The sequence below is a fragment of the Festucalex cinctus genome, chromosome 19 (assembly GCF_051991245.1).
Source record: "Festucalex cinctus isolate MCC-2025b chromosome 19, RoL_Fcin_1.0, whole genome shotgun sequence".
In the NCBI taxonomy this organism is placed as follows: Eukaryota; Metazoa; Chordata; class Actinopteri; order Syngnathiformes; family Syngnathidae; genus Festucalex; species Festucalex cinctus.
The window spans coordinates 4,045,149-4,057,886 of NC_135429.1; the positions used below are offsets into that span (position 1 = coordinate 4,045,149).

At 41.9% G+C, this 12,738-nt stretch overlaps 1 protein-coding gene across 6 annotated transcripts in view; it reads right to left on the bottom strand.

Annotated features, from left to right (window-relative positions):
• pleca (plectin a) overlaps nt 1-12,738 on the bottom strand; it is a 67,125-nt gene that overhangs the window by 51,369 nt on the left and 3,018 nt on the right. For 5 of the 6 annotated variants that reach the window (XM_077506784.1, XM_077506792.1, XM_077506785.1 and 2 more), the window contains exon 2: nt 11,845-12,058. Coding sequence is in view for 5 of the 6 variants with exons in the window: in XM_077506792.1 (XP_077362918.1) it covers nt 11,845-12,058 (214 nt within the window). In the remaining variant the exon portion in view is untranslated. Of the gene's footprint in view, nt 1-4,152; nt 4,255-11,844; nt 12,059-12,738 lie in introns of those variants that run through there. The other variant, XM_077506790.1, reaches the window with a different exon arrangement.

Genomic DNA, 12,738 nt, shown 5'->3' on the forward strand with positions numbered 1-12,738 from the left:
TAAATATTTAAGTAACAGCTCTCCAAGTTTTATTTACAATGTATCAAGGAATGAGCCCTTTGTTTTGGTCAGAAATATGAAATATGAGGATGACGCACTCAATAATAATCTACGCTGTTAAAAATTAACAATAACCAGCTACTGGTAGTTAGCTTGTCAAGTTCAAATTACAGTGGGCTGAGATGTGAAACCCTGCGGGACGCCACGTGCACATCATGACAGAAATATGAAATATGAGTGCTATCAATATCTCAATCTACATGCGTGACATGAACGAGTAAACGTCAACATCAAGCAGCTCATACTGTAGTAGCAGCTTGTAAAGTTTTGATTACAACAGACCGAGAAGTGAGCCCTGCGGGACTCCACATGCTTGGCTTTCAGTTTCTGAAATGAATATTTATGAGTATAACATCAGATAATAATCTGACAGTTATGCAACAATGTGGCACGACTCATCTTTTAGTTTAAATGACAACGCGGCAAACTGAAGCGATGGAATCGGAACGAGAGGCGCTAACGGATGCTAGCTAGCAGGATTTTGCCCTCGGACAGCGCCAAGAATTTGGTGTAAAGGTGACTGAGCTCAAGTTCATGCGAGTGTGTGATAAACCACTCGTTGCCATGAATCATCCAAAAATGTCGGTAACCATGGCAACGTGACCCTCCACCAAAATATGAGTCAACACTGTTGAGACAGAGGCGCTAAAGTTGCTGCTAATGGCAACGCTTCAAAAACAACAAAAGATACACACTTCCTGGTAGCGAGTTGGCGGTGGGAGGGTTGTTTATGCTATACAATGTTATGCTATGCTATTTTATGCCAAGTTATCCTTTGAAGAAAACAGTTTTAATATGATTTAGCGTAAACTAAAAACCACAACAACTCAACTGAGCAATAAGTGGCAGTTTGCGCTTTGTTTGGACCTCCTTAGAGTGCAAAAACATGTACTTATTGTCTTCTGAGGCTTTCAGTCGAATGTCTAGCTCAAACAGGGGGCTGTCTAGATGCCAGAAAACATCTTGCATCAATATCATCTTGCCTCCCTGGATGCCACTATAGGAGTCGAGACTCGGGTGGCCTTGCCATCAAGATATACTAGTTCATACATAGGCCTATGTGGACCCTTTTAGAACCTGAAGGTGTCTGTCTCCGGGCATTGAGGAAGAAATGCACCATAGTAGCATCCATCAGGGAATTACAACGCTTAAACTTCACAATAATACTAATAGAAAATATTACAAGAACAGTGCAAGAAGCATCTTGCAACGCAGCTTCATGAAAGGGCACCACCTAATGGCCATTAGGGAAACTACAGACTTGAAAATGTGGTTCCATTCATTTACTCAATTCAATTTTTTTTATTTTATTTTTTCAAATTAAAAATTACACTGACTGGACACTTAATTAGGTACACATGCACATTCCAATGATGATTTCAATGATCGTCAGATTGCCTCCCTCGTGTAGTCAAAAAAATGACACCAAATTATTAGGAACAGCTCTCATGATGACACAATACTTGCCAGTTATTACTACGATTGATTTTAAAACCGTTTTCACACTACTAGCGGGGTTGAGGGATTCCCGTCTCGGACAGAAGCAGGTAAGGAATGTCAGCTATTAAACGCCGGCACCTCAAATTAGCAGCGGAAGCCCGCGAGAGCTGCATAGTGACATGCGAGAGGCGTGAATGTGCACATCGGCAAAAGTGCGCCAACGCCTCCGGCTGGATAAACGGAATGCCATGTCTTCGTGTAACATGTACACAATTACACAGACGCAATGTTGTAAATGTTCAAAGGCCTCCCTAAGAGCACATTGGAAACATAAAAAAACAAAATCGCATGCCGCTAGCGAATTCCAGAACAATTTGCTAACGTGATCAATCAGTCATGGCTGCAGACACATTGCAGAGGAGCATGTAACAATACAATACAGTATATAAAAATGTTTTCGCTTGTTACAGTCTGCTTGCGTTGAGGCCAAGTGATGACCAGATGCAGCCAATAGTGAAAAAAAGCTTGCAATATAGGACACCCTCTTAATATTGTAACGCGCATTTCCACCACTTTCAGGACTTGAGTGGATCATCAATCAGTTTTTAACTTCTAGATGGACATTTGTATTATTAATAGTCACCATTAAAATAGCATTATCAATAACTCCAACCAAACAACGAGTGAGTGATAATCAGTGAAACAATAGTGTGACCTTTACATGCTAACGAGCGCACGGCGATCACGTCAGTTGTCTTCATTTGCATGTAATGGCTGCTTTGTGTAACTTTTCCTCATTGTGGCTCGCCCATTACACGACAAAATAAGTGGATTAATCGTCCAACTATCCCCGTTAGAGTGAAACCGTAAAACATGAGTCATCCTTTTTCTTTCTTTTTTGACGTTTGAATCAATGCTATCATGGTGAACAAAAATGTGCCCAGCTTCTGTTTTTATATTAATTGATTGTTTCTGACTGTCTTTGTTTTTGTATGTGTGATTTTTACTCAACTTAAAGTTTAGTTACAAGTATTTTTTCCCCGCTGCGTTTGTTAGCACTTTCGCCATGAGCGTGTGTACACTACAAACGCTACCCAGCCTGCACGAGTTGTGTCAAGCGCTGACCTTGTGACACCTCCCTATGCTATAATAGGCATGTTAAAAAAATATATATGCCAAATTTTGGAGTACGGTGAAGCCCTCAAAAAAAGGGTGCTTTCACGAGGGTATTGGCCCTAATTAATAAACTAAATCTTTGTCCTTTGCTATTTACAGATCAAGACGGGATAAAACCCCCAAATAAGCTGAGAATATTTAGGTCAAGAACCGAGCCGAACATGTTTCCGTCACCAAGCGAGGTCCATTGTGGAAAAAAAAGCCGTGAGAGTTGGATGAAAGTTCCGCTGGTGCTCACTAATGAACTTTAAGCGATTCTTTTTAAGAGAATTCCAATTAAGCGAGGGAGTTTTGTCTCTGGATTCCAAGAGCGAACCGCCCCCGCTTTGGCCTAGCTGAGTCGGGGTCAGACCCTTTCACGTCCCTCTTCAAAGACCTTTCCAAATCAACAAACACAAAAAAATAATAAATACATAAATAAATAAATAAGCATGGTAAGGAAGCTTGCAATGTATTTTTATGTACCGTAGTTTGGGAACTAGCCAATGTAGCGACTTACCCACTTAGTAAGATGTGAGGTAACTTTGGTATGCAAGTAGTAAATATTAGTTATGTCAGTAAGTTAGCGATTTGCGAGTGTGTAAATTGCCGTACAGCAGTTAATATGTTAGTCATTAAAAACGTCATCCATCCATCTTCTTTACTAGTAAATTAATATGCAGGTAAGCTTGCAACAATCGAGTAACTAATTAAGTGAGTTAATACAGAACATCAATTATCTAGTTACTAAAATTTTCAAGTTAGTTAATAGGATGCTTCATGATTTGACCATCTTTTTGTAGGTTAGTAAATAGGTACTTTAGTAAACGATCTAGTTAGTAAGGTAATAATTTAGTTAATCAGTGTGTTAGTTATGTAGTAGGTTAGTAAACTGTGCAATAAGTGAGTAAGTTATTTAATCAGCAAGTCAGGGAGTTTGCAAGCTGGTATACAGTATAATGAATTATGGAATAGTTTGGTTAACGAGTAAGTGACTTGGACGTAAGTTAGTTGATATGTTAGGTTTTTTTTTTAGCCACTAAGTAAATTAGCTCATACAGAAGTTACTCAGTAAGCTAGTTATATTGTTAGCAAGTTATTTTATAGTTAATTCAGTTACAGTAGTAAGTTAGATTAAAAAAAAAAAAAAAAAAAACACATTCAAAGAGAGGGCATGTGAGCGCCAGCTCCTGATTGGACGCCCACTCGTCATGATGTCACACATCCCGGGGACAATCACGCCCCTTTAAGTCAACTTAAACAACACGTGCGTCAAAACAACGAGTCAAGTCCACACTGTAGCCACGACGACCTCGTTGCCACGGCGATGCTGCATTGCTGCTCCACTTTGCCGCATGCAGCAGCAGCCCCCCCCCGACAACCACCCCACCCCGAGCAGGACACAAAAGCGACGGAATGATCCTCATTCCTCAACTTTTTATGAATCGCCGGCCACGGATGCATTGTGGGAAAACGAGCTAACGTCGCCATTAGTACCTTTGAGAGAGCTGATCTCGTGCTGGATGGACCTGGCTGGATCCATGCTGGCTCGCTCGCTCGCTCGCTCGCTGCCAAACAAGCCAGCCTGAGGATGGAACAGTCGCAAAAGTGCAACATGCAGCCTATCGCCTGCTGCTGCTGCCTCCTCTCTCTCGCTCGCTCTCTCTTTCTCTCGCTCGCTAGTTGGCAGCTTGGTGGTTTTTGCCCCCCTCCTGCCTCGCACACAATCCCTTTCATTGGAGGAAAAAAAAAAAAAAAGTGTGAAAAAAAACAAGCACACCTCCTCTGGCCCCACCCTGATGGTGCATCCTTATCTTTCTCCTCCTTCAAAAGGGAGGTGCCAGCATAATAAAGGGCAACCTGCTCTATAGGACAAGATGATGATTGGCACTGGAGTGACTCAGCATTATTTGCTGTGGCGGCAAATAATTTGCGCATCCAACAACAGTGCAGCTCTGTTTAGGATTTGACTTTGATAGTCGGCAAAAATCAGTCAATTTTTCTTCTCTTTTTTTTTTTTTCTTGTTTATTATTACATAAGACAAGATAAGGACATGCAAACATACTCATGCAAAAGTATGCCTATATGTAAATCATGAATTCATTTCATTTCATTACATCATAAATCTTATTTTTAGCCATCGGTATGGCGTCGCCAATTTTACAATTAGGAACTAGAAATTAGAAATGAGATGAATAGAAAATTGCTATTAATTTCATGCTGTATTGGGATATACAAGTCCGTTTTTAAAATATCTTGCCATTGTATTTATTAGGGGGCGTGGGGGGTATTTTATTTATCAAAAGTACTCATGGTGTCGGTGATTACTAAAGTAAAGTTGAGTACTCGTACTGGTATTTGTCTGAAAGAATGTGGTATTGAATGTCCCTATTTTAAGCATTAAGGCAAAAAGAAGTCGTTTTCCTCGCATTTTTTTTTTTATCTGTTATCAGAATTTTACTCTGCTGTATAATTAACGTCATGAGTCTGTCAACTTTCAACTGAGTGATGAGTCAGCGCATTTAAAAAAGGCACAGGTTCGGCAACTTTTTTTCCCCCCTGTGTCCCATAATGGGATTAATCAAATAGCTTTGACAGTCACATGATTGCCGGCATGCGGCCTTCGTGCATTGTTGTAATTGCATCAAATGTTCTGTGGCGAGTTCTGACAAAAGGCCTCACAGCTGCTTTCCATTTTATGGCATAAACGCAAGACATTTTTCACAAGGCGGCCGATCAGACAGAATTATGATGGAGGAGCGGTGAATTATGACCTGAATTCTCAAAAACAAACGATGTAAGTTTTTTTTTTTTTTTTTTCTTAGCACGGAGCTGCTGAATTTAACAGCAACACTGAGAGCTTGTTCTCACTCAAGCAACTATCAAACATTTTGGACTGAAAGCTTTCTTTTATATACATGGCGATTTTTTTTTTATTTTTTTTTTAACCAATTAAAAATTGAAATTGTAAAAAAACATTTATTTTCACTTCACCGGGACTTTAATAACATTGAAAATCCTGTTGAACATCAGATCAGGTTTGAATGAGCTTGCCCGGCAGAAGGCACAAGTTGCACAGATGACAAAAAAGCCTTGGGGGAGGTCGGAGCTCATTAAACGTGGGTGACTTGATTGAAATGAGAGTCATTAAAGTCGACAAAGCTGACAAAGCACAAATCTTTTCTTTTCAGCGGCGCCGGACGCGGGTGGCGAGCGCGGACGGTCCGACGGACGACATTCCGCGCGGGAGTCGGGATCGCTGTGGCGTGCCTGAGCCCGCCCCGGCGTTAGCGCCATTGTTGGAGGGATGAGCGGGTGGCGGACTCATAGTCGTGCTTACCGTTGACATCATCAGGTCTTGGTGAAGCAGCATGTGGCTCATTATACAATATGTTTTTCTGACGAGGTGTTAGAAGACTTTGCATTTTAGTATTTGTATTTAATTTAGTAGTCAGAATTCAGTGTAGTACGAGTGTGTTAGCGTACTCTGTACATTTGTATGGGACAATTACTCCTTTCCTAATATAGCAACAAAACTTATATTTCAGTATGAAATATTAGGAACTCCCACGAACTAATTAAATGTGGTGCATGCTTAACTAATGAAGTGACTGAACAAAGTTATTAAATAAGCAATAATAAATACAGGTAAAATATGTAAATTATTTTATTTGAAATTGATAAAATTAGGTTTTTTTCTCATTATAATATTCATAACTAATTTATATTACACAACAGTTTTAAATGAGCAGTATATGCCAATTTTATTTTTTAATAATTTCACTCTTTATAATAAATCATTACATTTATTTTAGATAAATAAATTTAAAAAATAATTGCAGATAAAATATTAAAATTAATAAAAAAGAAATATTTTAAAGGAATTGAATATACAGTATAAACAAAATAGTTAAAATGAAATAAATACATGTATTAATTAAAAAGAAAAAAAATATTTTGACAAAGCATTTTTTTACTTTGACAAATTCAATTCTTTAATTTAAATATAAAACTGTAAATAATATCTTAAATAAATTTTTTTAAACCATTTTGGCATAAATAAATTTAAATTCAAAATAAATAATAAAGGCATTTTAAACAACCTTTTTCTAGTTTTTAGCAAGGAGAGCTAAATTAATGCAACCGATACGACAGGACTTGACCATGTCAATGTTTGGACCATATTTTGCCCACTTTGCTTGAAAGTTCAACCCCTCTCCAAAACGCGATCAAGAGCAGGTGCAAAACTCTTCAAAGTGTGACGATAAACACGAGTCACGTGATCACGGATCAAAAATGGTCCGAAAGTGGACTTTGATGTCCGATTTGACCTTCCACGCACAAGTCTGTTTTTAGGGGTGATGTGGGGGGGATTGCATAATTAATGTCAGCTGTCGCAATATCTCAGGCTCGGGATTGGAGGAGAAAGAAACTGAATCTCATGCCCGACGCTCCTCTCATCCCAGATCCATTTCAAACCGCACTTCCTACTCCAGTTCCGATCCACATTCACGTCCTGTTGCCTCCTATCAACACAATATGGACAAAAATATCGAAACACAAAACAAAGTGTCCCAGTGCTTTTGTACAATTACGTTTTTAAGCGTCCTCGGTCACACTCGGCTCAAGATAACATTGCTGAATTATTTCCTGCACGTTTCCCCACCGTGCATAATTTAGAAGAACATCTTTCGCGCGGAGAGTCGTACAAGCACGTTTCATCTGAAAGTCATTTTGACACGCCACCGCCAAGTCTCGCGTGAGGTCGAGAAAGCCGCGCTCGGATCCAAAGTGTCAACATGCGTGGAGATAATTTACGAGCACTACGTCTGTCGACAGCCCAAAAAGAAGACTCTTGCAACTAAACCGCAATAAATATTTGTATTTTTTTGTCACACAGGATAAAGAATATGCGCCTATGAGTATTTTATATTGTCAGTCCACATGTTGCACCATTTGTGTTTGAATATTAGTTGTGTTATAACTACAGCAACACTGATAAGTTTTGTTTTTAGCCCGTCTGGCATTTTGCATTGTGTTAGCATTAAGCTAGCAAAAATAAATAATAAAGTGTTTGGTTAAAAACAATGTTTAATCTGATGAAGAACTGCAGCTGAGTGTGTGTGTGCGTGCACGCGTGTATGTGTGTGTTACTATTTTTGAGCTGCATGAAAGTGATCTGAGGGAAGCACAGCATTAATGGGGGTTGGGGGGTGCGTATCACAGGGGGCTTCTATACACACGCTCCCAAAACAAACTCATCACATCGCCGTTTTAGACGTGAACTTTCCTGGCATTTGCGCACACACACACACACACACACACACACACACACATTAATGCAGGACACACACATGGCCGCGTATTTCGGGTGTCGAAGAAGTGGGCGGGGCACATTGCATGCTGGGATGCATTTAGACCGCCGCTTCTAAATGCAGGGCAAACAAGGAGGCTCTGTTTGCTTTGCACGCCAACGATGAAGTAAACAAAAATCATTTCTTTTTACGTACTTTAATTTCAAAGAAATACTTTTTTTTTTTTTTTTATTGAATATATCTTTCGTACTACGCTCGCTGGCCACTTAATTAGGTACACCTCCAACACGACGTTTGACATATTCAGGTGTACTTAATGAAGTGATCACATCACCATCGTTTTTTTTTGAGAGCGGTCTCAGTTATTTCCACGCCGAATGCTTTGATAATGATCGGCTGCCATTACGCCGGCAACTGAAACTGCGTTTCACCTGCTGCAATAAGTTACAGAGGGACAGCTGGCGTGTTAATAACAACATGTTCACGGCGGCTACGAGCATCAACACTCGCAATTGGCGGTGCTGAAAAGGAAAGCGTTAACCTTCAGGTAAATTGAAAAACTAGCAGCCTTGAAACAAATACAGACATAAATGGAGCAGGAAGTGATAACATGGCAGGATTAGTGGCAGGGAGGAGGGCGTGGGAAAGAAAATAACAGATGGCAAAGACTTCCCGATCGGGACCACGCTGTGGAGGAGTCTTTGTTTTTGTTTGTTTTAGCGACCTCAAGAAGTTGAACTACCTTATGTCACTTTGCACAATCGAACAACACTTGCAGCACTGACAGTATTTCCAGAACGGAAGTTTTGATCAAAGTCTGGTCAAAATGCAACTCTTCTCATCTCGCTACTTAAATTGAAAACAAACAAACAAAAATATTACTGTGAAAGTATTCTACTTCCCTCACTTGGTCACCAAAAAAAAAAAAAAAAAAAAAAAAAGTGCCTGACTGCATTTTAGCATGAATTTTTTACTTCCTGCTTTCCCCTCAAACCAACATAGGGCCAATTAATGCTCCACTAATTTGACACATGGCCTCACATTTTCCGACAGTCAGCTCAGCTAGTCAAAGGGAAAAAAAAAAAAAAAGACGCCACTTTACTGTGAAAGAATCCCACTTCCTGTTTCCCAAGCAAAGCAATGCGAGACCCCACTTGCGTGAAACATGGGCTTGACATGTGGCCTCTCGCATGTTCTCAGATAAGCACCTTCATTTTGTGTCACCTAATTGCACATTACTGTGAAAGCATTCCACTTCCTGTTTACCCGGCAAATCACTTATGAGAATGCATTTTACTGTGAAAGCATTCAACTTCTTATTTCTTCAGCTAATCCATCTAGCAGCAATTAGGGCTCACCTGTCCTGACACAGGTCATTTATTTTGTGTGCCACCAACCGCATTTTACTATGAAAGCATTCCACTTCCTGTTTCCCAAGCAAACTAACGTGTGAGCCATTAGTGTGCCACTTGCTTGACACACGGGTTCACGTGTTCTATTATCTTTTCCCGAAAAAAAAAATAATTACATTTTATATTGAAATAGTTCCACTTCCTGCTATCTGACCAATCAATGTGGAACAAATCGTCGGTCTACTTGTTTGACACATGGGCTTACTGTACATGTGCTGACGTGATTAAAAATGAGACCTTACAAGAGAAAGAGTTCCACTTCCTGTTTCTCCACCAATCAACATCAACTCGTGCTCCGCTTCTTTGACACACTGGTTCACATGTTCTGACATCATTTATCGCCTAAAAATGACACTTCACAGTAGAAGAGTTCTACTTCCTGTTTTCCAAGCATTGTGGTACCGATTCCGATCCCTTCACACACGGGCTTGATTTACGCGTTCTGACATTTATTTCCTAACCAATGAGATCTTACTTCTCCGGCCAATCAATGTGGCCTCAATGCTCGCTCCACTTATTTTGACACATGGGCTTGACACTCGGGCTCACGTTCTGACACAGGCAGCTCATCTGGACCTAATAAAAAGTGCTTGGTTGCATTCCACTTCCTGTTTCCACAGCAAAGTGGCGTTCCCTCCCCTTGCCTCACCTTTATACTTCTCCCTCACATTCTCGTAGGCTTGCATGTAGTCCTGCTCCTCGGGCAGACGCTGGCCCGGGGCGAGCACGGCGGGCTGGGCCTGGCCCGGCTCCAGGGGACGCATGCTCTCCTTGACGCTGGCCACCGCCTCGCGTGCGCTCGCGCTCATCTTGGCTCAAAGGAAAAGTCAAAGTGGGACAAAAGCCTCACCCGGCCCCTGCCAGCCTGGCCTGCCCGTCCGTCCGACCGTCCGTGTGGACCCAGACTCAGCCTGGACTGCGTCTGCCCCTCCAGACAAACACCTCAACACACACACATATCATGCCATGACATGTCAGACCCTCCTCTTAAAGGCGCAGACCGCATGCTTTCGGGAGGGGGGTCCGGGAAGATGACACGCGTCTGCTTCAATTCGAATGACATCAGAGGTCAGTTGAGGTCTTTCTGTTGGACGCCGCTCACAGCAGTTGAAGACTCAACAGGGCGCAGACACTGGCATGAAACCCGACTTCAGAATCCAAACTTTGGCTTGAAACCATAACTCAGGCTCAAAACCCCAAAACTGGTCCTCAAATCCAATTGTAAACTCAAACGCTAAACTTTCTTCAAACCCTAATTTTTCGTGAAACACATTTTGACCCTAACCTTGTCTTAAAATCTGAACCTGAAACCAGGCTAGAAACCCAACATTGAAAAACAAAGGCAAGATTAAAACCTTAACATACAACCCGAACCCAGGCTTGAAACCCTAATCCTAGTTCGAAACCCGAACCATAGTTTAAACCTGTCTTGAAACCCTATTTGGAACTTCAACCCCAAAATGACACCACCCCATTCTGAAAACCTACACCCGAATTGGAAGTTTAGCCAGGCTTAAAAACCCACATTATAAACCCTGACCCTGCCTTGAAACCCTAATTCACAACTCCAAGTCCACCTGGCTGAAACTAACTTGAAACACTAAACCTGGCTTGGAACCCTACCCCTCACTTTGAAACCTTCATTTAAAACCCGGATTTGAGCTCTTAACCGAGGCTTGATGCCCAACTTTAAAAGGATAACTCTTGCTTAAAACCCTACTTTCAAAGCTAAGAACATTCTTTTAACAGGACACGCTGGAGAACGGAACAAACAATTACAGCAAGTTTAAAAATCCTAAAGTGCATCAACGATCTTCATCAGACGGCGACCATTTACAGCAACTTCCATGATCATATCACATTCATCTGTTTGTTTAACTTCCTGGTTCGTAGATGACAATGAACAGATCTAATTAACTAGACTCCAAGGGTGACTGACTTTACTTTCACAACAATGAAGTACCCCTAAAAATAACACACTCACACACACACACAGGTGAGGTAATGTTATTATTGTGTGTGTGCGCTTCCTTGGCTCCTTTTGGCAGCCGCTCAACAAGCTCGATAACAAATGTTCCTGTTGCCGCGAGTGCTGACATCAAGTCTCGGTTCCATCCTTATGCATGTGTGTGCGCGTGCATGTTTGGTCCACTTTGCCCTTGACTAGCTTGTGTATCATCTGCATGACATCACACTGCTGCAGTACCCCACCCTGATGAATCACTATCGGGGGACGGGCACAGGAAGGGGGTCTTATTTCACACCACACGTCCGCTTGTCAATCGATACGTGCGTAACACCCACCGGCCACTTCATTAGGTACACACAGTCCGACAAAAAGTCAATACATGGAACGCAAACAAATGCAAGTTCTGTATCATGTGTAGTATTTTCAACCTGTTCCTAATGAAGTGGCCAGCGCATCAAAAAAAATAAAAAAATAAAAAAATAAAGAGGGTACCTGCGATCCGGATGACGGCGCGCTCGGCCGGGTCCAGCACGTCACCCGAGGCCGACTTGGAGCGTTTGATACGCTGATGCTTGGGCAGGTTCCAGGGCAGCGTGTCGCCCGGGGACGGCGAGCCCACCAGGGGGTACGTGTCGGCCGTGCTCTCCTCCGACGCCGCCCGGACCAGGGGCCTCCGTTTGGGCTGCTCCTGCACCTCCTCCACGGCCTGCGGTCAGGGGTGCAGAATTACCACAAGATCTCGTACATAAAGAAGAAGACATAAAAAAAAAAAAAAAAAAAGTCTACACACCCCTGTTTGAAGGCTGACTTGAATAGCTGAACACAGGGTGCGCACACTTTTGCAACCACTCCGTTTTCAAATAATCAAATGTGTAAATGTGTCAGTTACTGAGATACATATGTATCGTGATACGTATCGTATCGCGAGGTTGGCGGCAATACCCAGCCCTATTAATGACACGCTATTAACCTCAAATGAATACAAAAAGTTTGCTCCGGCCTGCTACAGTGAGACATCAAACGAGCCGAGCGTGCTTCCGAGTGCACGTGAAGGACTCGCTCGTCTTGACAGTGCTGAGTCACCATCAGCCACAGATCAGAGCGCGCACACTGCTTGCCGACTGGGCGCTGGCTGCAACATCACATGCGCTCTGATTGGACGGAAGCCATCCGGGAGTTCAAAAAAAAAAAAAAAAAAAAAAAAAAACTCCCCGAACGACATCTGTCTGCTTCTCAACACAACAACTACATTAGATCTACAGTGTCCTATTTCACATCCCTCCAGACTGTGTTGCTAACATATTGCAACACTTTTATCATCTATGGATAATTAACACAAAGATAGATAGATAACAAATCTGAAACAGGCAGACTGATGCAGTATAG